The sequence below is a fragment of the Crinia signifera genome, chromosome 3 (assembly GCF_055691185.1).
Source record: "Crinia signifera chromosome 3, ASM5569118v1, whole genome shotgun sequence".
Classification (NCBI taxonomy): Eukaryota; Metazoa; Chordata; class Amphibia; order Anura; family Myobatrachidae; genus Crinia; species Crinia signifera.
This window is the reverse complement of record NC_139219.1, coordinates 168,711,055-168,736,862: the sequence shown is the minus strand read 5'-3', so window position 1 is coordinate 168,736,862 and position 25,808 is coordinate 168,711,055. Positions and strand designations below refer to the sequence as shown.

At 44.2% G+C, this 25,808-nt stretch overlaps 1 protein-coding gene across 2 annotated transcripts in view; it reads left to right on the top strand.

The window, feature by feature from the left end:
- Positions 1 to 25,808, top strand: part of FIG4 (FIG4 phosphoinositide 5-phosphatase) — a 330,801-nt gene that overhangs the window by 32,460 nt on the left and 272,533 nt on the right. For both annotated transcript variants that reach the window (XM_083176914.1, XM_083176913.1), the window contains exons 3-7: positions 12,137 to 12,235; positions 14,536 to 14,659; positions 19,696 to 19,852; positions 20,744 to 20,794; positions 24,891 to 25,039. In XM_083176914.1, coding sequence (XP_083033040.1) covers positions 12,137 to 12,235; positions 14,536 to 14,659; positions 19,696 to 19,852; positions 20,744 to 20,794; positions 24,891 to 25,039 — 580 coding nt within the window. The remainder of the gene's footprint in view (positions 1 to 12,136; positions 12,236 to 14,535; positions 14,660 to 19,695; positions 19,853 to 20,743; positions 20,795 to 24,890; positions 25,040 to 25,808) is intronic.

Here is a 25,808-nt window from a genome sequence, read left to right as displayed (position 1 = left end):
ATGGTCTCTCTTACTTATGTCTTTGTCATCCAGCTTCACATGGGTTGTTTTGTATATTATTAACCTCTTCATACATTGTTGCATTTATGAGGTCAGCCAGGACATATTATGTTTAACACCTTTCTGCATTTCTACGTATAACATCTTCTTGCATTGTTGCATTCATGGTAGTTCAGTGGAGGATTGTACCCTTATTTTCCACCTCACTACCTTTTTGTAATTGACCTACGTAGGGGTCACTTGTGGTTAAATTGTATGTTGGTCTGCTGGAGGATCCCTTCCCATGGAGGACAGCCGTGCCACATTTTATATTGTTTCCCATGTTATGGGTTTTAGTTAGCTTTTTTCTTGTCCGCTCTGGAGGCGTTGGGCACCTTGTTTCCTTGCAAAGTCCTGATGGCACCGGGTTTGGGGTCAACCTAATTTACCCCTTCAAACGTGGCTATTATGAAGCCTTAGCTCTGCAGGGGCCTATGACCTCTGGAGGGATTAACAGAGTCGTGTTCAGGCTCTAGGTGCTCTGTGGCTACACCATCTCGGCTACAGAGGCACATTTATGGTCTAACCCCGGGTTTACCTCTGAGAATCCTAACACTTTTATAAGTTACTCATACCAGGACAGCTGGTCTGATAAGCTAACTTAATTATTTTGAAACTCTGTTCTGTCCTGGCAATCAACACATGCATTAGGTGCATCTAGAAATATAGTAATGGGTGGTCCCAGATCCAAATACTGAAGCAAGTCAGACCTTTGCGTGGTGAAAAGGGGCGTGGCCTCATGGAAAGGAGGCGTGTAATCTCAAAAAGTGGCGTGGTATTACACATTAGACCACACACCGTAATGCCCATTACACATTTTAGCAAACTCTGTAATACCCATTACAAATCAATCCACACGCCGTAATGCCAATTACACATAAGGCCACACTCCATAAAGCCCATTACATACTATATAACAAACCGTAATGCCGATTACATATTTGACACATAAGTGTCGCTTATCTACATGCTCATTGCCAGGGGGTTCTTGCTTGATGCCAAGGGGGCTTCATGCTCATTGCCAAGGGGGAATACATGCCCATTGCAAAGAGGGAGTTGTTAAATTCTCATTGCAAAGGGGGAGTAAAATTGCTTGTTGCCAAGGGGGGGGGGGGGATTGCTCGAGTGACACTGACACCGGGTGCACACAAATTAAATTAATGACAGCCGGGCAGAAAGAGCTGTGCGCTGCCTGGCTGTATAATCACTGTCTAAGCAAAGCAGCAGCTCAGTCAATATCTTCAATGCTTGTGTTGGACCGCGAGCGGCATTGATAGTATTGGTGGCCGCTCCTGAATGGCTGAAGATATGGTGTGTCTAATTGCCTCTCATGGTAAGCACCTGGTCCTTATGGTTAAGGGTAGATAGCTAAATCATTATAAAACGGGTGAGAACCGGTGGTGGGGAGTGAGAATCGGGGAGATGGGTTGCAGCCGTCTGGTGGGTGATGGAGTGTATGGTGGGGAGAACCAGGGGGGTGTTGTGGGCAGTCGCGGGTGTGAAATGCATCCTGTAAATGTGTACCTGTCCTGTAAACAACAATCCCTGCGCTCCTGCAGCATGAAATTTTCTCTAGTCACATGGGTGTGATGTCATCCGAGGACAGCGGGTCACATGGGGAGGACGTCATCAAAGATCCTTTCCACGAAGGGAAACTAGATGCTACCTTGAAGATATAAATGGAGCTGCTGCTTGGCTTTGCTTAGACAGTGACTATACAGCCGGGCAGTGCACAGCTCTTGCTGCATTGCGGTCATTTCTTTAATTTGTGTGTGCGGCGGCCGGTGGTCTAATGGGTGGTCCGGTGCACCCCCCAGACCACCCCCTAGATTCGCCTATGAACAATGTTCAACTTCAGCAAGGAAAGAGATGCTAAACTCCATAAAATCAAGCTTGTTATATTGGAGGAAGCTGCCGTTCCCATATAAGACCCTGGAAACATTGGTTTCTAGTGGTCCATGGATTTGCTCCAGGTATGTGTCCTATGCTAAATTTGCCAGTACTTTAATGCTATTTGTGCAGAAATGGCCATTCCTATATGAATAAAGTGGGGAGAACTTCTAATACCACTTTTCCAACAAAATCCCAGGTTCGGTCACGGTTCCAACCCAGGTGAGTCCCGGATCAAACGCACCTTAGACCCAGGTTTTTCCTGAGTTGGCCCCTTTACACTGAACCTGTGTCTGCTCTACATTTCCCAAATAAATTCCCTTACGACGGGCCTCTACATATACAGCCAATTAGCAGTTTGTAAGCATAACCCTGTTAGGATAATCTGGATCATGCCATTTACACTGCACTCCATACCAGGGTCTGACTTTAATATAAGAGAGATAGAAGGGTCACATTCCTGGATCATTCGACCAGATTTATTTTTCAAGGACCCATTTTAACTGAGCCATGAACAGGAAATAACCCAGGTTATCGCTGCAGTGGAAAGGGGGTATACATTTGTGAGTGGAGGGCTATTGCCATATTAAGTTGTCTGTCCTTAACAGGAGTGGATCCTTATGCGGGCACCATTTAATGAAACATATGTTACTGAAACCCCTAGGTCCATAATGACCTTTTCTATTTGACAAAAAGACATATGTAACTATGTAAATTATGTTATCTGTTGAGTGTAGTTACATGACATCACAGCTGATTCAAAAGTAACTTAATAGTTTTTTTCTTGTAACATGCAATAGCGATAGCTAATAATTATAAACTATTGACTAGTCTGTCAAAATTACCTTATTTTATATAGTGGTTTCCAGTGGCGGTTCTTACTGTTTTGTCAGAGGGGGGGCTGCCGCAATGCGCCCCCTCCACTGCCACTGCCGCCACGCTGCCCGGTCGCCGATCCCCTGCATGGAGTCAGCACGTGCGCAGTAACTTCATTATATACCTCGCATGCGCTGGCCCAAGCTTCCATGGACTGCCTTTGCAGCAGCCCCCGGAGGCTTAATCGGGTTTCCGGGTCCGGCGCATGCACAGTATGGTCGGGGTACTGCGCATGTGCAGAACCCATTTCGGGAGCTTTTGCGCACCGAAAGGCATCCTGGAGGGATGGAACACCTCCCAGTGGGACTGCCTTGAGTGACTGGAAGGTCGGACTTCCAATATGAAAGTCACTGCCAGTCACATTGAAGCCAGAGCAGTCTCACAGACTACATCTGGCTTCACAGACTACACTGGCTTCACAGAGACAGCGGGGGATTTTACTGGGGGGGGGGGGGCTGGGGGGCTGCAGCCCATAGGTAAAAACCACCATTGGTTTCCTAATAAAGAGAATGCCAGAGGGCTCTCCACAGAAGGATCATTCGCTATAAAGGCCTAGCAACATGGGACTCAAAGCTGTGGCTCCTACAGATAACTTATAGGGAGAAATGTGTCTTAGTATATATATAGACACTAAAGGTCCATACACACTGGGGACTATGCCCAGCGTGTATAGACAGCGATGTTGCGGGGAAAGCCGCTCAGTGCATACACACTGAGCGGCTTTCCCCCTGCTCGGCGCCGACGGAGGGGGGAGGACGGCGTTGCATAGCGCAGATCTATGCAAAGCCGTCCTCAACGCTGTTGATCTGCTGGTATTACCAGCAGATGAGTGCATACCTCCCAACATGACCCTCTCCAGGAGGGACACAATGCTCTGGTTCTGGACTTTCCTCTGAATGTATGATTGCCGTCACCTGTGCTGAACAGGGTAATTGATAGCAGTTATTCATTCAGGGGGAAGTTCAGAAACAGAGCATTGTGTCCCTCCTGGAGAGGGTCATGTTGGGAGGTATGGAGCGGCTTTCCCGGCGATGAAGCGGAAGCACGCAGCAGCGCTCATCGCTGGGGCATACACACTGGGCGGTTTTGAGCTGAAAGCCGCTCAAACAGGCTTTAAGGGGCAGGTACTGTAATCCATTGTGCAGATAGATTTTGTTGTTTTCTTGCACTGTGCATACAGTAGAACATGCACAACTTTCAACATCTATGGCCGATTTGTACATATTTCAGTCACATCTCCACTTGAAAAAAGGCCCTTTAGTGCCCGAAACGCATTGGTATTTGGGAGATGTCCATATCCTGTCCTTGGAGCCTGGGTGCCAGCATTTCCATCTCAGGAGACCTACTGCATCTTATTCCGAGTGAGCTGTGGTGAGGGACATCTGGTGCCCCATGTACAAGAGGACCTTTTTATGTTTTTATTAAGAAAAATACTTTTATTTGTGAAGTGTCATTTTATCCTAAATAAAACTCTTTTGGATTGATGGGGTTATGCATCAGGAGTGACCACTGAAAGAAACCTTTATATGCTTATAGGGCCTTATCAAAAGGTTAATTGGTACTCTTTACCTAGAAGGGCGCCCGTCGCGGGCATCGCGGGTACATTTATGTCTGGCCGCGCCGCGACCGTCGCGATGCCCGCGATTTCCCATTGAAACCCATGTTAAACATGGAAATCGTGTCGGTCGCGTCGCGGCCGGCCATAAATGTACCCGCGATGCCCGCGACGCGATGCTCCCGATTTCCCATAGGAATCAATGTTAAAAGGCGCGATGGACCCGATTTTACTGTTAAATGGCTCAATGGACCCGATTTGGCCATAGAAATCAATGTTAAATGGGCCACAGAGCCCATTAACCCTTAAATGTCCCCCCCAATTTTTAACGCCACCCCACCATCCACGCGAACCCGAAGCGTGGCGAGCGCAGCGAGCCCGCGAGGGGCGGCGGTACGCGTCCTCCGACCTTTTCATGCCCTACTATCCACTAGGGCGTGGAGTGAGAATATAATAGTGTGGCGAGCGCAGCGAGCCACCGAGCCCGAAGCGTGGCGAGCGGACGCGGATACCTTCACAGTTATACGCGTCCCCTCGCGGGCTTCACAGGTGTCCGTGGCGACGCCGACACCTGTGAAGCCCGCGAGGGGACGCGTCTACCTGTGAAGGTATCCGCGTCCCCTCGCGGGGCTCGCTGCGCTCGCCACGCTTCGGGCTCGGTGGCTCGCTGCGCTCGCCACACTATTATATTCTCACTCCACGCCCTAGTGGATAGTAGGGCATGAAAAGGTCGGAGGACGCGTACCGCCGCCCCTCGCGGGCTCGCTGCGCTCGCCACGCTTCGGGTTCGCGTGGATCGTGGGGTGGCGTTAAAAATTGGGGGGGACATTTAAGGGTTAATTGTGCTTCTTTGGGCTCTGTGGCCCATTTAACATTGATTCCTAGGGCCAAATCGGGTCCATTGAGGCATTTAACAGTCAAATCGCGGTCAATTAGCCTTTTTAACATTGTTCCCTATGGGAAAATCGCGGTAATCGCGGGCATCGCGGCCATCCCGATTAACCCGCGATGACCGCGATTTTTACCCCCGACGACCGCGATTTCAATCGCTGGCGCCCTTCTAGGTAAAGAGTACCGGTTAATTGTATGAAATTGAGGACTAACTTGGCAGTGCTATATCGTGAAGTGTGCCTGGTTGTGTACTTCTCTATATTTCCCATACCCATGACTGCGGAGTGATATATATCGAACAAAAAGAAAGCCAGAGGGTGTAATGATTAGAGTGAGACAGCGCATTCGCTATTGCCACCATCGTTGTATTTTTTTGTCTGCATTCAGGTAATCCAGGTGGTAATTTGTGCTGCAGGGTCTCGGAGCGTGGATTTTCTTGTATCTTGCTTGCATTGTACATCTCCACTTGGTCTGTAATATGGTGTTTGCACTTGGGTAAAGTGTTCTTAGGACCTGTAAGTGGAATAACGGGCTATTCCGAGTTGAACATTTGCAGAGATCTATTTTCTATGAGACTGGTCTCTTGCACCAAGGATAGAGCTTGTGCAATTGTTTGCTGATCCGTGATCAGGGCTGTGCACCCAAATCTGAAGACACCGGTATTTCTTTACAAGCACGAAATATGGACACATCTGCCTCTAAATATAGATCTAATAATATACAAAGTTCTATCACCATTACTAAATTGGATTTATCTTTAACCGTAATGACTAATTCTTTAGTCACACATTGTTTAAAACCAATTTTTTTTCAAATTTTGTTATATCATCTTATCCACAGTCTGCTATTGTGACTTAAACAAGGCTTTCCATGTTTTCTCAGTCTTTTAACATTATTATTTTCTGTACAACCCCCCCACTGAGCTACAACAGAGTTAATTGGTTGAAGGAGCAGAACAACAAGGGCACCTTCCAATAAATCAACACTTGGCATCAGCTGTTTGTCTCATGCTGTTCAGAACTTTAACAGCATGTGTATTGCACAGATAAAATAAGGATCAAGTTGTTCTGATGGCTATCGATAGATAGATAATCTTCACTGTGGCTTTCATCTAATTATTTGGAGTAGCAGTCTCCACCTTAAAACCATAGGTAGAACAAAAGCTGGCATATACAACAATCTGGTATGGGTAAAGCCTAAAGGCCCCCATACATTAGTCCGACTTGTCCTAGGGACAAGTCGTACTTGATTTCCCCTGCAGCTCCCCGAGAGGGGGAAGCACGATTAGGCACTTGATGTGCCAAATTTTGCATATGATAAATCTCATGGATTTATCATATGCAGTCCCCGGGGAGCTGCAGGGGGAGAGCCGGGTGGGGGACACTGGGGAGCAGCAGGGAACAGCTGGGCAGGGTGAGCTGACAAATAGTCAGCTGGCCGGGGACACTGTTGATCCGGGCATGGGGAGAGGCTGGCAGGGGCAGTGTACACATAGCGGGCGGGGGGATGCCGGTGAACCGGCGAGAGGAACAGCTCACGTGCTGGGCAGGACCAGGCAGAAGCAGCTTCAAGGAAGAAAAAAACAATACAAAGAATGGGGAGCCAGTGATTGGCTGAGAGCACTCTCAGCCAATTGCTGATTGGCTGAGAGAGCTCTCTCAGCCAATCACTGCCTCCCCATTCGTTTGTATTGAAGCTGCGTCTGCCTGGTCCTCCTGCCCAGCAGTGAGCTACTCCCCTCGCCGGTTCACCCGCGTCCCCCCGCCCGCTGTCTATAGTGTCAGCTGCCCCTGCCAGCCTCTCCCCATGCCTGGCGTCCCCTGCCTGCTGACTATTTGTCAGCTCACCTTCCCCGGCGTCCCCCGCCCGCTGACCCTGCCCAGGGACTGCACATAAGATTTAGGAAATCTTATGTGCAGCTGGTGCGACTGCCCGACTCCGATCCGATGCGCACGGGACCGCGCATCGGGTCGGATAGGGTGTCAAAACATGCGATTTGGGACGATTTCACAGCCCGATTCATCCGAATCGGGTGAAATCGGGCCCAAATCGCATAATGTATGGGGGCCTTAAGATATTTGCTATAATAATGCCCAATGTGAATAATTGGCTGTCATATACCTTGGTTCTAAATGCCACAAACTAGATATACACTATACGATACAATCCATAAGCGATCTCATTACTTATGTTTGCAGAACTCCAAGGCAAATGATAAAGTGCATACATGATCATATATCCTAAATTATATTGTTCAACTTCAGAGACCTCACCCAGCCCCCACTCTGAACCGGCAGTTATTGTCTATATAGTCAGCATTGCGTTGCATGTACAGACGACTGAGGGCATCATACATTCTTTGAGTGCCAACATCTGTGTGTGATATGAGCAAAATATCCATTATAAATGCCAGCCTTGTTCGCGTTTGTTTTCAAAATTCAAGATGATATTTCCTATGTAAGGTAAACCTTACAGGGCAATATGATGAATAAAAATGTTTGCTTGGTAATTTTGACACCTACTGCTTGCACTGAGCATACCCCGAAGACACTGGGTGCGCCCAGGAAAATGGTGGGTGTCACCATGTGAATGTGGGTGGGCACCTGCCTTCTGGAGGTGGATGGCTCGCCCAGTAGAAATCATTCAATGGTCAGCGACCATAAAATTATTTTGGGCCCTCACGCTATCCTGTGAATGTATGTTTATGCAAAACATCCATTCGCAGTGAGGCGGGGATATTCACAAGGGGGCAGGGGATGTTAGAAGGCTCGCTAAGCAGTGAATTATGGCTGCTTAGCGGGCCAACCAAAATGACCCCCCTAGGTTCATATTCAATTGTTGTATCTCACCCGATCTCCAGTCTCTTAAATGATGGGAGAACATAAGGTAATTCAATTGATCTATTTTTTTCGCATATCGCACTCATTATGGTCAGGTTTAGTTACACATTCGCATATTTCAGCTCACCACCCCCAGAAATAGCAAGCTGAGCTGATATGCTGGTGAAAAACAATTGAATACCACCCATAGAACCTTTGAAACTTTGGATGAACCAAGACGGGTTAAAGTTCCTGCGAACATGGAAATAACTCTCATAGCAGATAATCCAAAATGATACCCTGTTTTTTTTCCCTTGTAATTTTTTTACATGGCATACAGTCTGTATAGCACCATTTTATTGTTTATTTGTGTCCAAGACTCCTGTCACTGCCAAGAGTTGGAAATGCCGTGGGCATCCATATTTCTCCTTTCACCTTCTTCAGGTGACGAGCAGAAATCATTGAAAAGTCCAGATTTTGGGCACCCACTTCTTTAGACAGGCTATCAAGAGATTGTCTTCACTCTGGGTTCATATAATAATTATGAGTAGCAGTCTACTTTTTGTTACACAGTCTACCTTGGATCATGGGCATCCAAAGTGCTAGTACAGTATACTTTTAATTTCATCTTCAGCACATTACTTTTCTGGCATTTACTGTTTTATAGCCTCAATTATGCCATTGCTTCATTTTGTATGAGCAAATTTTTCTTCTGATCATGGAAAATTTTTCTTCTGATCATGGAAAAAAACAATGCTTGGCCTATATAAACGAATATGTAGATAAGGAATAGATTTTGCTCTGTGCCTGTCAGGGCTGTTTTCCTCTAAACAGTTGGGTCTAGTTTCCTTTGTCTTTTTTCATCCTTTATGTGTGCCACACCTACTGCAATTATGCTGTTTTAACGTGATCAGATTCATTAATTGACAGATAAGTGCTGCAGGGACATAAAATGACAAATATGAAACCTACTTTATGCAAGAAGTATTAAAACACCTTTAACCCCTTCTGTCCTATTCATCTTTTTATAGAATCTCATTCTGGAGATGCCATATTTCTGATGGCACTTTTATAAATGTACACAAAAAACAATTGGTCACAGACATAACCAGCGCTAATTCTCTTCTTTATCAGTTAAGAGACAGCATTGGTTAAGTCTCTGACCAATTTTTTTTTGTGTATACTTTTTTGGAAGAAGGAACTTTCACAGATTATTAGACAAACCTTGCGTACCATTGAAAACTCCTGTTCACACTTTTGGGTACTTTTTATAAATGTGCTGTAAAAGCGAGTGAACTACTTGTGCTCCTGGGTGTGCTGCCATCGCGAGACCTTGGTGACCGTGACAAACAAGGTGTCCAATATTGGTGACACATATTGTTTAGTTCTCACCCTTTACCAACAGTCATTGCACTCAGTTCTAAATCTGAACTCCGTGTGTTTGTTTTGTAGGAACAAATCAATATTCAAGTTGGCTGCAAGATTAATATACTTCTCGTCGCCCATCAGCTAAACCATACACGTGTCTGCTGCTCACACAGTCAGCACTGCTGTTATCCACTAGTCAGAGCTAAACAAGCTCTTATTAAATCCTCGCTGGCAGTAGGGTTAATTATCCCTTTTCCTACAGTAGGTTTAGAATGATTTTCACATGTTTACCTCTCCCAGAAACATCCCTTCAAGCATCAGTAATCGCACCCTAAAACAATTATAGTGCTGGGATTAAAATGTTTGAGCATCAGTGTAAAGGAAGAATAAAAGCATGTCTTTAACCAAATACTGACCGATGAAAATACTTCTTATACCTTTTCTTATATGGGAGTAAAGCAAAAAATAGCACGTAACTTTGGACCTTAGCCACACCATTTGTGGCATTGCGGGGTGCAGATATATCAGATTTGCCAGGACCGAGTACAAACTCTAATCTAAATTGCATTGTAGATATAAAACTGTGCAATATATGTTGGCTACATGCAAACTCAGCCGCTATTTACACTGCATGCAAAAATCAATAACTGCATTTGCATCTGTTGCATTGCAGTATATTTTGCCCACAGTTACTTTCTTTTTTTTTGCTTTCCTCCTAGCTGAGAACAAGGTCCATGAAGTGCAGTGGTCCTCATTTACGCCATTCACTCTTTGCACCACAAATCACAGTGTGCCTAGGTGGTCTGTGTTTTCCTAGAAAATACTAACATTCGATTTTTTTTTATCCATATAGAGCTGCAACGCACATAGAATAAAATCATGCCGAATATCATTTTAATCAGAAGTCTACTTGTGTGTCAAATTCGCATAGCAATGCAAATAAGACACATTTTCTGGATAAAAGGCACTCAGAGCTGGTTGAGTTGCTTGAGAGGTGGAGGCTCTAATGTGCTCTGTGTGATCCAACTCCTAAATATTGGGGGCAAGATGATGAAGGATGCGTCTCTATAGAACTGAACAATGGGGGTTATTCTAATTTACACGCTCCCTTGCTTGTACACAGGGAGCGGTCTTGAGCATCTGCACATGTGCAGGGACTGGGTGCGAGCGGGCAGTTCGCTATTCCTTTCGCACCTAGCAGTGCGGACAGGGGGCATGGGGTGGTGGCGAGGGTTTGCGCCCATGAGAACGGGCGTTCCCATGTAAATACACCCGTGACATGGGTGCGGGGTTCGGGCAGCTGACATCAGCAGATGTCAGCTGCCCACCCGCTTACCGCACAGGGTGCCCACAAATGTAAGACACCAGGGAGGTGTCTTACATCTGCAAGTACTGTAGAAATCATTTGATGGTCGGTGACCATCAAATGATTTCTTCTGAGCATGCAAGCTGCAAATGGATGTTTATGTTTAGTTTATGCTGCGCTCGCTACACTATATAAAATCAACTCCACGCCGACGTGGATAGTGGGGGTATGAAAAGGTTGCAGGACGCGTACCGCCGCCCCTTGCCGGCTCGCTGTGCTCGCCACGCTTCCGGTTTGCGTTGATAAGTGGGGATGCATTTAACATAGTAATCACCCATCAGGGTGGCTGTACAATTCAAAAATTGGGTCTGATCGCATCACATCACATGCGATTGGGTCGCATGCGATGCGATCGAAACGATGGCATAAGATGAAAATCGTGGGCTCCGTGCTAGGAAACAAGTACCCCAAAAAATTGCAAGGAATAATGCATCACCCTAATTTAAATATAGATATCAGAAGTTACCTTCCAGTTATGAGACTTGTATAAAGTTTTATGTGAACCTGTTGTTGCTTTTTAACTTTTAATGTCCATTTAATGTATCCAGGGCCGGATTATAATGGAGGCACAAGGGGTCAGTGCCCCTGGGCCCCCCTCTAGCTAGGGGCCCCCTGTGTTGGCATGTATTTTTTATTTTTTAAGAATTATTATTTTTTTTAGCTAAAGGTTTTGTGCATGGGAATGGGGTAGTGCTGCAGCTTCACCTATCTGCCAATGTGACAATGATTAATGGTGCTGAGCATCAGGAGCCAAGGCACACTGATTGCACAAGTGTGCTGTGCATTACTGGGAGTTGACTAAGTCCCATGACACTTTGCTCCAGAGGGCAGAGGCTGAGAGGTTTGTGCTGAGCTCTGATTGGTGGAGCTCATTACATGCTTCTCAGGCCCATGGAGAACAGCAGCAGCAGCTTAGTCATGGGAGGGTTTTTAATCAGAGGCAGCACTAGGACTGTGAGGTCTCCTACAGAGTAAGGTGCAGAGGGACAAACACAGGCTTTTCATGTGGTATGTATGTGTGTGTGTGTGTGTGTGTATGTGTATATATATATATATATATATATATATATATATATATATATCCCCTGCAGTTACCCATTGACCAACTTTATTCTGCCTTTACTCTGTGTTTTGACAGTGTAATATTCTCCCATGCAGTTTGCGGCCAGTAATGACAAGTGCAAGGGGGCCCCCCTGTCTAAAGTACCCCGGGCCCCCCGAAGGCTTAATCTGGCACTGAATGTATCCCATAATAAGTTCATGGTATTAAATAAATGTTTAATTTCTATTGGAAACATGCACTCATGCAATTTATTTTATCTTTATATTTAGAGATATTTTATCGTTGGGAGTAATCATGCTGAAACAAAATACAGGGTTTTTAAAATTGATCGGACTGAGCCAAAGGATTTGGTGATCATAGATGATAAGGTGAGTACAATACATGCCCACACAATTGTATGATAAAATCCAGTGTAAAAGTTACATAGCAATATTGTCATCCCCTACAAAAAGACAAATACATGAGTCCTTCAATAACACATTATGGTGTATGACAAGAGTGCTGGGTGGTGATCCACCTATTTTACTTGTGATGCTTTGTTTTTATGCTTTGGGGAGATGAGTGCAAAAATTGCATTATTATTATTTATGTAAAAAAAAAATAGTTTTTATGAAATAACTATGTATTGATTAAATTGCATTGAATTATGTAATAGAAGCTTTGTGTATTAGGAAATAGCTTTTGTTGATTTGCAATCCAAATTTAAAATTCAATCGTAGACAATTGAAACGTAATATTGTTTCATCTATATTTTGTTATGTATATGTACACAATTTGAGCTGGCAGTTGTATAACAAATATTTTATGACACATTGCTTTAATAATAAAAAAAAAAAAAATCCAGTGTAAATAGTCATTCATTACTTATACCACTTTTCCACTAGACTAAATATCCTGGGTTTTTGCATGGGAGAGTGCAAAACCAGGGATTGTTGGCAGGTGAAAACGTTCCCAGATTAAATGACCCGGGTCGTGAGACCCAGCATTTCAACCCGACCAGGGTTCATCACTGGTTCAACCTGGGTCACTGTGCAGTGTAAATGGGTAACCCGGGTCCCGTCCACTGCAATGCAAAAGCCACGGCCCTGCCTCCTGATGACCCAACTGGCATTATATTGAGGGGGCTCTAGTGGAAAAGGGTTCACAAGCCTGGTCGCACCTGGGTTGGAGCCAGGTACAAATCCAGGGTGCGACCTGGCTTGTAGATAGAAAAGAGGTATTAATGTTACTATATCTACTGTAGTTTTTCAGGAAGCATAGAAAGTAGAATAAAACAAATGTTACTTTATAAAGTGTCATGGTGTGCACATTGTTTAGCATACAATTAATAGACTGGATCTTTGGCTTGGCTTCGCCGTTACATTCACTGGGATATACATGAAGTAAATGATGGTAAATGTCACCAGATATGTGAGAAAAATGCTTTTAAATATTTCCAGCATTGCTGTTTAAAGTTACTATACCAGTGATTTTCAACCTTTTTACCTAAATAGGACTAAATAGGACTTTAAAATTGCCAAGGCACACCCTAAGATCCCCACGGGGCAAAACACATTGGCCACCACAGGAAAAAAACAAACCTAATGGCCCCCACATTAAAAACAATCACACTGATCCCCACAGGTAACAAAAATAAAATACATTGGCCCTTTACATGAAAAGAAGAGACTAGTAAATAACATTTGAACTGGTGGTGGCTGTAAATGGGTTTGGGCATCTCTAGATGTGGGGGCACACTTGAGAACAGCTCACGGCACACTAGTGTGTCACGGCACACTAGTTGAAAAACACTGTACTATACAGTATATATTTATACTGTATTTCTTCTTAAATTAAGTACGGTAATTTTTATTGATTTTCGCAGTAAAAGAAATATAGCTCTTAAGGCCCATACACACTGGGCGACTTTGAGCTGAAAGTCACTCAAAACAGCAGGTTTGTATGCCCCGGCGATGAGCGCTGCTGCGCGCTCCCGCAACATCACCGGGAAAGCCATTCATCTGCTGGTTTTACCAGCAGATGAGTGGCTTTGAGGACAGCTTTGCATAGCTCTGCACTATGCAAAGCCATCCTCCCCCCCTCCATCGGTGCCAGGCAGGGGGAAAGACACTCAGAGTGTATGCACTGAGCGGCTTTCCCCCCAGCGATGTAAATGATCATTGCTGTCCATACACACTGGGCATAGTCACCCAATGTGTAATGACCTTTACATTGAAAAGAGTGAATTAAATCTGTCATAATATGAACAAATGAGAATTGCATTATGGTGGACATGTAGTGTCTTTAATATAGCCCACAATCTGTCCCCACTCCCCATCAGTGATGGCACTCAGGTTTTGCCTCCCATGTCAATTTCAAGGGTAAGAGTGCATTGTAAGATGAGTAAAGTTCACCAATAAAGAAATAAATTACTTTTGGTGAATGACCCCACCAAACTGGGCATGCAAAGCATGACACAGCTGCAGAGCTCTATTGAAAATAGGATTCCTCCCAAAGCTATTCAGAAGATGTGAAATGTTTATCCTGAAGGATGTGACTCCTAGAGGTGATCCCTTAAACCAGCCAAGTATTTTCCAAGTTCATCCTTCCCAGCTTATGAAAGTGCCATTAAATCAAATAGAGTATCGGGGTTCAGATGTTATTTTATCCCATGTTTTGTTTTCTTAAGCATGTATATACTCAGCAAGAAGTGCGGGAGCTCCTTGGTCGTCTTGATCTTGGAAACCGGACAAAAATGGGACAAAAGGGGTCATCTGGATTATCTCGAGCAGTGTCTGCTTTTGGCATTGTAGGTAAGACAGTTTACATATTCCTCTTTTTATTTTATGGAAGCAGAGGTTATTGGGAATAACGGTATGAGGTCTCTGATTGCTATATATTTTAATGTTGCCTTCAGACTTTCAGTTTATATTTCACATATCAGTATAACTGTGTATCTGCGTTCACCTCAACGTTAATAATATTGTAATATCAGGGTGTATGACATGTGAAGCTGAGCAAGTGCGGCTATTGCTGCTTTATGTAAGGTGGGTTAGAGGTTGTCTGCATTGCACGTAAAGGCTAAACCCATAGACAAGAGTAGGGCATAGGAATTGGGCCACCGCTTTTGCGGGATTGGCCTGCGCATGCACGAATCTAATGTCGGGCAGCGCTGAGACCAGCTCAGATACTGCCCGGCTTCTCCCAAACCCCAGCGCGCTGCTCTGTGGCTGCGTGCAACGTGACCTGATGTCAGAGGTCACGCTGCGCAGCGCGCCTGATGCTCCGTGCACGCTCACCGCTAGGTACCTGTGCATTCACTGCTGCCCGGGTACTGCGACGTCAGTCTCCCGCACATCTGCAGGCCTCCAGACCACCGCTGCCCGGCTACCGCACATCTGCCCGCCTCCAGACCACCCGCACACGCCCCCCAATGAAAGCCGCCGGCCTCTGAACATCACTGCCCGGCTCCCGCAGCAATGGCCAGGTGAGTTAGACTGGGTTTGGGGGGGACTAAAGTTCGTCATTATATTGACGAACTCAATCCCGGGTATCCCGGGAATCCCGGGATTAGGCAATTTTCAATCCCGAATCCCGGGATTGAAAAATAGCCCTGGGATTGGCATCCCTAGTAATAACTGGGCGCCCGATTTTGAGATCGGGTCGGAAAAAATCGCATCGCATGCAACCAAATCGCATGCGATGCGATGCGATGCGATCAACGCGATTTTCCATAGGATTCAATGTTAAAATGGTCCTGTTCATTTCCCCACTATCCAAGTGGGCATAGAGTTGATTTTATATAGCGTGGTGAGCGCAGCGAGCCACCGAGCCCGAAGCGTGGCGAGCGCATGCGGAATACATTTTAAGTAATCTGCGTCCCCTCGCGGGGCTCGCTGCGCTCGCCACGCTATATAAAATCAACTCTATGCCCACTTGGATAGTGGGGGAATGAACAGGACCATTTTAACATTGAACCCTATGGAAAATCGCATCGCATGCGATAGACGCGATTTTACCGCAGCATCGCATCTGATTGTATGCCTTAAGTTAAGGCATACAATCAAATAATCGGGCGTCCAGATATTACACAAGTACCGATCATTGCTAGTTCATTACAGTGCTGTTTGATCATTTATATGTACAAATGACAACCTACTGCTCAATTTACAAAGACGTAAGAAGAAAAGGGTTAAAATGTTGTGTTTATAAAAAAATAAGCAGGTTTCTATATTTTATACAGAGCAGCGTGTGTCTGCCAGTAGGGGGAGATGGTTTCATCAATATTGCTACCTTTCATGTGCGGTTGCAGTATTATGCTTCCTTCTCGAGGATACACGTGAGCTGTAAACCAGATCTCTTCTGGTGATTGAACATATGAATCAGGCACTTTAGAGCAGCAGTGATGAGTAACGCATAAGAGGCTGTATTTTACTTCATAGCAGCAAAAAAAACAACTGCCTTTTCGCTGTATACAAAGAATAATAATAATAAAAAACCCTAGTTCATTGCCATGCATGTCTCACTGACTTGTTTTTTTATTGCACATATTGTCCCAGTGCTTTGTATTTACTAAATGTCAGAGAATTATTTGGAGGTGCATTATCTCATTTTCTCTGGGAAAGCTTTGATTCTTATTGTGGTTTGGGGATGCTCCAAATACAGTACAAGACCTGTGAGCTGTGTGAATGAGTCAGCTGTGGCATTTGGTCAGGCTCGCTGCAGTGACACTCACAAAATGTCTTTTAAAAGAAGTCTGCCATTATTAAGAATTAGGTTTTGGTTGACCGGTGCCCCAGAGTCCGTATTTTCTGATTATCTGAGGTTACAGCTGCACATTCAATTTCAAAGCACAGCAATAGCAGTACATGTGTACTCTTTGTTTCTTTGAGACAAAATTATTTGATTGAATGCCACAATTAGCTAAAATATATCACTAGAATCTCCCCTTTTAGAATCTCAGGTTTACTTTTTTTTTTTTAAACCTTTTTCCACGTACCTACAAACCTGACCATTTTGATTGATTAATGGGCAGATTAGTGGTGTTTTTTTTTTTTCTTGCTAGTCACACCTCCCAGATTGGGTTTTCATATGTGGTGGCCAACCAAGGAGGGTAAAGTATGTAATATATGTGCTGGATGAAGCCCACAGGGATTTGGCAGCAATGTGTCTCCTCTCCACTGATACTTGACCCTACCGGGACTCCTCACCACTGCACCGGGTCTCCACTCTGCACATAAAGTAAGCGCCAGAACTGAAGCTGCACAGGTTATCAGGCGCTTTTGTATTTCGTGCCATGACTGGTCACTAGAGATTGACGTTGAGCCCCAGCAGGGAGGGGGAGGAGAGACTGAGGCAGAAACAGTGCTGCGCTGTCACTGGGACACTGGACAGCAGTGCTGCCAGCCTGCCACTTCCCGCAGCATTATTGAAATGTAAAGGGTGCAGGGGAATGCTAGCTTGGCCTTGGGCCCCTCTAAGCTGCTGGGCCCCATAGCAACTGCATCCACTGCACCCTCCATTGTTACGCCACTGCCTAAAGTAGAGGCTAGGTCGAAAAGTCACTTTGACTCCCCCATTACAATAAATAAATACATTCTATACTGTTTTTGTGTATGTACACTTTTCTGGAAAAATAGGTCCAGGAACTTCAGGTCTGGGGGTGGATCGATTTAAAAAATATATATTGTATTTAGAACGAAGGCATTCACAGGTGACTTTAAAATAAAACTTATCTTATGGAAAGTAAATTTTGGCCCAGAACAGGTTCAGGAACTATGGGCCTTATTCTAGTTCACTCTTTCTGACAAAATCCTTCTTAGATGGACAAAACCATATGCACTGCAGGGGGGTAGATGCAAAATGTTCAGAGAAAACTAGATTTGGGTGAGATATTTTGTTTCTGTGCAGGGTAAATACTGGCTGCTTTATTTTTACACTGCAATATAAATCTCACTTTGAAGTAAAACCCCACCCAAATCTAATTCTCTCTGCACAAGTAACATTTGCCCCACCTGCAGTGCACATGGTTTTGTCCAGCTAAGAAGGAGTTTGCCTCTAAGAGTGAACTAGAATAAGGCCCAAAGTTACTCAGAGAGACCCTTCAGCTTTCAAACAAATATAAAGTACATTCTATAAAATGATAGGTAGCTGACCTGGTAATTTCTCCATTTGATCAATCGCCCTCTTAGCAAAGAATTGGGTACATCAAAACTCATGCACCTTTCCAGTAAGTATATCACAACTATAGCACAATATTTATAATTTACTACAGGTAATGGGTCCTTAACATGGAGTCTGGAGTTTTTCTTTTACTTTTGCAGCTTAAGCCTTCACCAGTATCTGTAGAAAATGCATCCATTCCCCAATAAACAATGATAATAAGGTTCCAGTAGACATATACTGATGGAGCCGGCCTTGTCTTTGCAGGGGATGGCGGCAGAATCGGCGGCAGAATCAGCAGCCGCCATCCCCTGCCAGCCGCCATCTGCTCTGCAAAAGGGGACCCTTTTGTCCCCTTCCGACGGCGCTTCCCCCCGCCGCCTCCCCTAACCCTGTCCGTCTCCCTGAAGTGGAGACGGACAGGGTTCCCGTCGCCCCGCCACCCGGAAACTGAGACGCGCGTGCATCTCACACGCACGCGCGTCTCAGTTTCCGGGTCTCAGTCAGATGGAGCACCTCGCTGCTAGCGGATCGCCAGGGGAGACAGTCTGCCGATTCGACAGCAAGAGGGAGCCCGGCTCCATCTGTAGGCAATGATTCTGGTTGACTTGCAAAGCCGCAAAAACCACAGCTTTGCGGGTCATCTAAATGCTGCAGGAATGCCCCACACCGATTTTTCCATACACATGCGGACGGAAGTTTTTAGCATAAACATCCATTCGCAGCCTTGCGTGCAGAGGCAAAATCATTCGATGTTCATCGACTATAGAATGATATTGCAAGCACTCTCAGAACTAAGACACCTCTCTGTACCCTGTATGTGAGTGGGCAGCTGACAGCCTCTGTCAGCTGCCCGCCACTGCTGCACTTGCGTCACCGGCAAACCTCCATGGGAACGCCCAGCGTTTTCATGGGAATGGCCATGAAATGCTGGGCATTCCCATGGGCGCGACCACGGCCCGCCACCCCACGCCTCCCATCCACACTGCTGTTTGTGAGCGGCAGACGAATAATCAATTCGCCGTGCCTGCTCGCACAATGAGGCTGCACATGTTTATGCGCATGCGCTGCTGCTAAACATCGCTCCCTTGTGTGAACGCGCAGGGGAGCGATCAAACTAAAATAAAGGCCAAGACAAATCATAGTACAGATTAACCACCCTATATCTATAACAGGGTGCAGTTTCAGCTTCCAGTTGTAATTCCATGGTAAAAAACTTTTTGATCCATAAATGTAATAAAAAGAATGATCTTGTGAAATTGCTACCCTGTAAAAATAGGAATAGATTGCTTGGTATACTATTGGGTGATTCCAAAGACACTAAAAAGGGCGTATCTTGCAATAGAAAAAACAAACGAATGCGCTGTCCGTCGCAGATAGTTTTAGGACTGTCCAATATTAGCAGCAGAATATTTCCTGGGTGATATATCGCAGACGTGATCAACATGTCTATAGCATTTTCCTACAGAATACACTGCATTGAGCAATGATGTAATGGGAAGAGAAATACCACCTGAAGTTTTAATAATTTTTTTTTTTTTAGATTTTTTCAGGCATAGTGCATCAAATGACATATGAAAAAACTTTATCTAGAATATAATATATCAACACATTTTGTATCAAAGTTGAAAGAGTATGTATGCATCTCCTTGTAAAATACGGTCTTTTTTTCTAACTACCCTTACAGGTTTTGTTCAGTTTTTAGAAGGTTATTACATTGTGCTAATCACTAAAAGAAGAAAAATGGCTGACATCGGAGGCCATGCAATATACAAAATAGAAGATACCAGCATGATCTATATTCCAAATGATTCTGTAAGAATTACACACCCAGATGAAGCCAGGTAATGAATCCCAGATGAAGCCAGGTTCCTCATCACACTCAGATTAAGCCAGGTTCATCATCTGAAATAAAATATATGATTTACATATTATTATTTTTTTTTTTAGTACTGTAGTGTTGAATACTCAAAATTGTATTTAGTGGCTGATTCAGACCTGAACACTGATCAGCGATTTAGCAATTTGGCAGATTGTCAATCGACTGTGTGTGCCCATCAGGTGCATGCCCTGCCTAAATTAGCAACAACATTCCTGACCCCTATGTAGTGCAGTTTGAAAACAGTACTTGCAGTTTGATTGACAAGAAGCCAGGACTGACTGTTTGCGTCAGCGTTGACCACTTCCAGCCTGTCTCAGTCTCAGATTATTGAAAGCCTCACACTTGCTCACTTTTGCACTTGTAAGATTAACATACAGGTCTGAATCAGGCCCTTAAGGTCCATACACACTGGGCATATCCGCATGTCTTGCCTTCCAGTGATTTGCTCAGGGAAGCTATCTATGTCACAGATGGGCACTTGCTGAGAGGCTATAGCAAGAAACATCAAGTAAAATGTAGACCCATTGTTGGTCAATCACTTGTGGTTGGGATTCTCTGTGCTATAGGGTAAGACATACCTATATGATGTAACGTGGCAGGCACAATGCTTTGGCTGCCAGTAGTATATTTTCAGAATGGTAGGGTAATTCAACAGGTGTAATACAGGCACATGCTAAACATATCACCTTTTCATAACTTTTGCTGATCAGTATGATTTATTCACAACTTTTACTTGCTAGCTCCTGATTGAGTGAAGATTTGTAATCTGTAATTTTTATAATTTTTTCTGTCTGCCTTGTTTGATTTGGAGCTGCTTGCCCATGTTCTATTTTTATGTGTTTTACTATTTTAGGTATTTAAGAATATTCCAGAATGTAGACCTTTCCAGCAATTTCTACTTCAGGTAACAACAAAAAGCTTTTTTGGTACTTATGTATTATGTGGGCGCCCGATTTTTTTCATCAGGTCGGAAAAATCACATCGCATCGCATGCAACCAAATCGCATGCGATGCCATGCGATGCGATGGACCCGATTTTTCCATAGGAATCACTGTTAAATGGTCCCAAATGGCCCCCAGGCCCCCCAAAATGCCCCCAGGCCCCCCCATTGTTTGTATGCCCCCTCATTGTTAATGCCACCCCACCATCAATGCCAACCTAAATTGTGGCGAGCGGCGGCGGTACGCGTCCTCCGACCTTTTCATACCCCCACTATCCACGTCGGTGTGGAGTTGATCTTATATAGTGTAGCGAGCGCAGCGAGCCACGCGTCCCCTCGCCATGCTTCGGGCTCGCCACACTATATAAAATCAACTCCACGCCGATGTGGATAGTGGGGGTATGAAAAGGTCGGAGGACGCGTACCGTCGCCGCTCGCTGCGCTCGCCACGCTTCGGGATGGTGGGGTGGCATTAACAATGTGGGGGCATACAAACAATAGGGAGGGCTGGGGGGCATTTCACATTGACCTTAATGGTCTCAGGGATCATTTGGGACCATTTAACATTGGTTCCTATGGGAAAATTGCATTGCATCGCATGCGATGCGATTTTGGCTAAAATCGCGTCGCATCGCATCTGATTGTATGCCTTAAGTTAAGGCATACAATGAAAAAATCGGGCACCCAGATATTACACAAGTACCGCTTTTTTTTTTCTTTTTTGCTACCAATGTATGAAATCATTACTGTGTAGGAAACTGCACGTTTCTGGTCTGCATATAAATACACATGTGTCCTCTCTCTCATTGGGTTCTAGACATGGCCAAGCTATGGCCATCCAGCTGTTGTGAAACGACAACTCCCATCATGCCTTGCCACAATTTTGCTATTAGGTAATGCTAAAACTAAGGCAAGGCATGCTGGGATGGGTAGATTCACAACAGCTGGAGGGCCACAGTTTGGCCATGTGTGCATTAAGCACAGAAAAGCCCAGTTTTTTGTAGACAGGGCTTTGCTCTGCTTTGACTCATGGAGTGGGTTACTGTAGAGAATCTCATCACCATACTTTTTGTTTGGTGAGTGTGATTCATGCAAGAATGGAAAGATCAGTTTTCCATTCCACAGCTGAGTAATGATTCGCTATGTAATACCAATTATTGATTCCCTTTTTCTGGTTTCCTCCCACATGCCCAATACGTGTGAGGAGCTGAGAATTTTGGGTACCAGCATTGAGAACAATTCCTTGTGGACGCACCTTTCTAACATACAAACCTGTTAGAGAACACCTTGGCGCATGACTTTTTGATTGATATTTTCCTGTGATTTCAGTTTCAGGACTGGCGTATGGGTTTTTAACCGCACTTTGACTTATGGGTCTGTAGAGTACAGTATAACATTGACAATTACCAGCAAAGTGGGTATCTTACTTACTAGGTCCCTGGACTGGGATACCAGCTTACACAGCGACCATTCGCACATATTCTCGCCACTGATGGCACCTTACTGCCTAACCAGTGCCTGCACTTCAGAAGTACATTTACCCTCTTTTCTTCACCTCAGAAGTGACATTGGCTGTAACAGCTGTGACATAAGCAGTGACATCTGTGATATCAGTGACATCATTGGTAACATTAATAGTGGCTTTTACAGTGACATCATGAGTGACCTTTTCAGTGCTATCAGCTATGACTTTATTAATGACCTCATTAGTGTTAAAGTTACTATTATGACATTGGGGACATCATATGAGATCTTGTCAGTGACATCAGCTGTAAAAATGATCTCATCAGTGATATCAGCTGTGAAATCATCAGTGACAACTGTGACGGTCAGTGACCCTCTCTGTGGCATGATCAGTGGCATTTGATGTGACATCGGCTGTTTAAATCATCATCATCAGCAGCAGCAGCAGCAGCTGTGAAATCATCCACAGCTATGACATGAGCTGTGACATCAGCTGTGACCTCATTTATGACATTATCAGTTTTATATTTTTACTATTGTGACATTGGTGAAATAATATTTGACAAAATCTCATAAATTATATAATCAATGACAGTCAGTGCCATCAGCTGTGGCATCATTGACATCACCTCTATCATTAGTGACAGCTGTGACATCATTAATGGCTTCATCAGTGTTCTAGTTACTATTGTGACATTGCTGACAAGAGTGACATCAGACGAGATCTTATCTGTAACATCAACTTTGAAATCTGTGACATCATCAATAATATCAGCTGTGACATCATGTGCAAAATCAGTGACATACTGTAGGCTGTGACATCAGTGACTTCATCACTGACAACTCCTGACATTTCCTGTTACCTCATCAGTGACATTGACAGCTGTGATATCAACAATGACCTCATCAGTTGTATAGTTACTTTTGTGACATCAGTGAAATCATCTATGTTAAAATTAATGCTATCAGCTGTGACATCATCAGTTACTGTCTGGGTTCCTGTAAACAATGGGGCGGTTAGGATATTTACTATTGTAACATTGGTGACCTCAGCTGAGACATCATCTGTAATAATGACATCAGCTGTGACATCATTAGTGATTAGTGAAGCTGCTGTTGCCTAGCAGAAATCATAAATAGCAGATAAATCTTACAAGTGCCACAGTAGGTGGGATTGTAACCAAACTCATATCGAGAGTCCAGAAGAATTCAATGAAATTTGACAATGTAGACACAAAGAGATTGTAAATGTTATCTCAATCCCCATTGTCATTTCATCTTTGGCTGAAAAGGGTTCTCGATAAGTGTGCCATTCTGTTTATTGTTGCTAAAATATTGGGGGGTTATTCAGACCTGATTGCTAAGCTGATTTTTTTTCTCCTCAAATGGACAAAACCATGTTGCACTGCAGGTGCGGCAAATGTAACTTGTAGAGAGCGTTAAGGCCCCCATGCACTTGTCCGACTTGTCTAAAGAACAAGTCGGACCCAATTCACCTTCAACTTCACCAGCGACTCACATTTGATCTGGCGCTTGATGTGCCATTTTTTACAAGCAATGAATAGCATGTAAAAAGTTGCCCCAGAGGAGCTGCCATGAAAGTTGAATGTTCAAATGAATGGATGGCCACTGATTGCCTGAGAGAGCTCTCTTGGCCAGTCAGTGGCCACCCAGCGGTGGTACCAGGCACACACTTATGAGCATGATTAGATGCGATACATTGCAAGTGCTGATAAGCACCCTTGATGTACCACTGATGTGCCCGTTTCCAACCCAACTTATGGTCTGCCTCTTCGCCATCCTATCTGATGCACACAGGACCGCGCATCAGATAGAGGGGAGGGGTGGGGGGATTTACTAAGATTCTTCTTCACGTGATGTTGCTATGGGCAACCATCTACCTTCTTATTTATTTAGCACCCTCTAGAAGATAATAGACAGGATCTGATTGGTTGCCCATAGCAACATCACATGTGAAGTAGAATACACATCTTAGTAAATTTCCCCCAGGGTGTCAAACACATTAAATTTGGTCCGATTTCACCCGATTTCTCTGCCCAATCCGTCCTTTAGATTTTGGGGAGTTATTTTGTTTCTGTGCAGGGTATATACGGACTGCTTTATTTTTACTCTGCAATCTAGATTTCAGTTTCAATGCAAATCACCAAATCCAACTTTCTCTGCACATTTTACCTCTGCCCCACCTGCAGTAAAACAGGTTCTGTCCATTTGAGAAAAATTCAGCTTTGCTAACAGGTCTGAATAACCCCCATTGTTCCAAATCCTCCCTGAGTGTGATAGGTGGCAATAATAAAGCTTCTTTAAGAACACACTTACAAATCATCACAATTACATATTTAAGGACTTCAACAACCTTGCTAGTTGAATTAAATGTACTTGTCTGCAATCAAATGTAATTGCAGTTTAAAAGAACGTACATTGAGTTATGGTATGTCAACATGAAACAGCTATTACCTGTTTATAAATGGTACACTATATTACACAGACTTATCATTTCCTTTGGTTCTCTTAATGTTCTTTACCTGCCATAAAACTTTGACATTGTTTAGTTCTGCTGTTATTTTTTACTTTCAGCTACAGTTATGATTTAAGTCATTCGCTCCAGTACAATCTTACAATCCTAAGGACACCCACAGAGATGAAGTCTGAGATGACATTGCAGACTCGTCAGGAAGGTTTTGATATATTTGAGGATGAGGCATTAAGTAGCCATGGAGGAAGTGGTAAGTTTAATTTTTGCGTCTCTGATTGGTGGTGTTCAGTTTGTCTTAGCGCATGTTTGAGCATTCAAAGACAATCAATATTATTCACTTTAAAATAAAATCCGACACTTGTAAATTGGTCTGTTTTATCAATGCACCTGTAATCAAAATACCCACAATAATTTTGGTGCATATATTCTTTCCAAGTTGGCACTTATTGGGTTGGTCACATTTCAATATAAATATCTGATCTGTAATTGTGTAAATAAACAATTAAACCTTGTTTTTTTCCAGAAGATTTGAGTTCTCCAATATAAAGCCCCGTACACACGGGGCGACCTGGCTTTTTGTGCTGACTGACGTGCTGCAGCATGAACGTTCAGCACATAGCGGGACATCCGCCCAGCACACTGTAATGCTGTACGCTAGCATTCGTACTGAGTGGGGCTTTGCCTATTTTTATAATAGGCAAAATCCTGCGATGTGGGGAAAGCCATTGCAAGCACTGGCTTACCCAGCAGGCGATACTGCTGCAGTATTTTTGCAGTTCAGAGTTGAATTTCAAAATCATTTCTGCAGTGTAGGATGCAGAGACCATATGATTTGAAAGAGAGGTCATGGTTCTGTGAAATGAGGTTACCCCTGAATCTGTGAGTGCCATTATAGGGAAGATAGGGCACATGAAATGCTCTCTCCCCTATTTACTGGCTTCCAAAATGCTTTTTCCTTGTTGCATGTATAGGCCTTAAACCAGGAAATGCATGGATTATACAGGTTTTGGGGCTGAAAA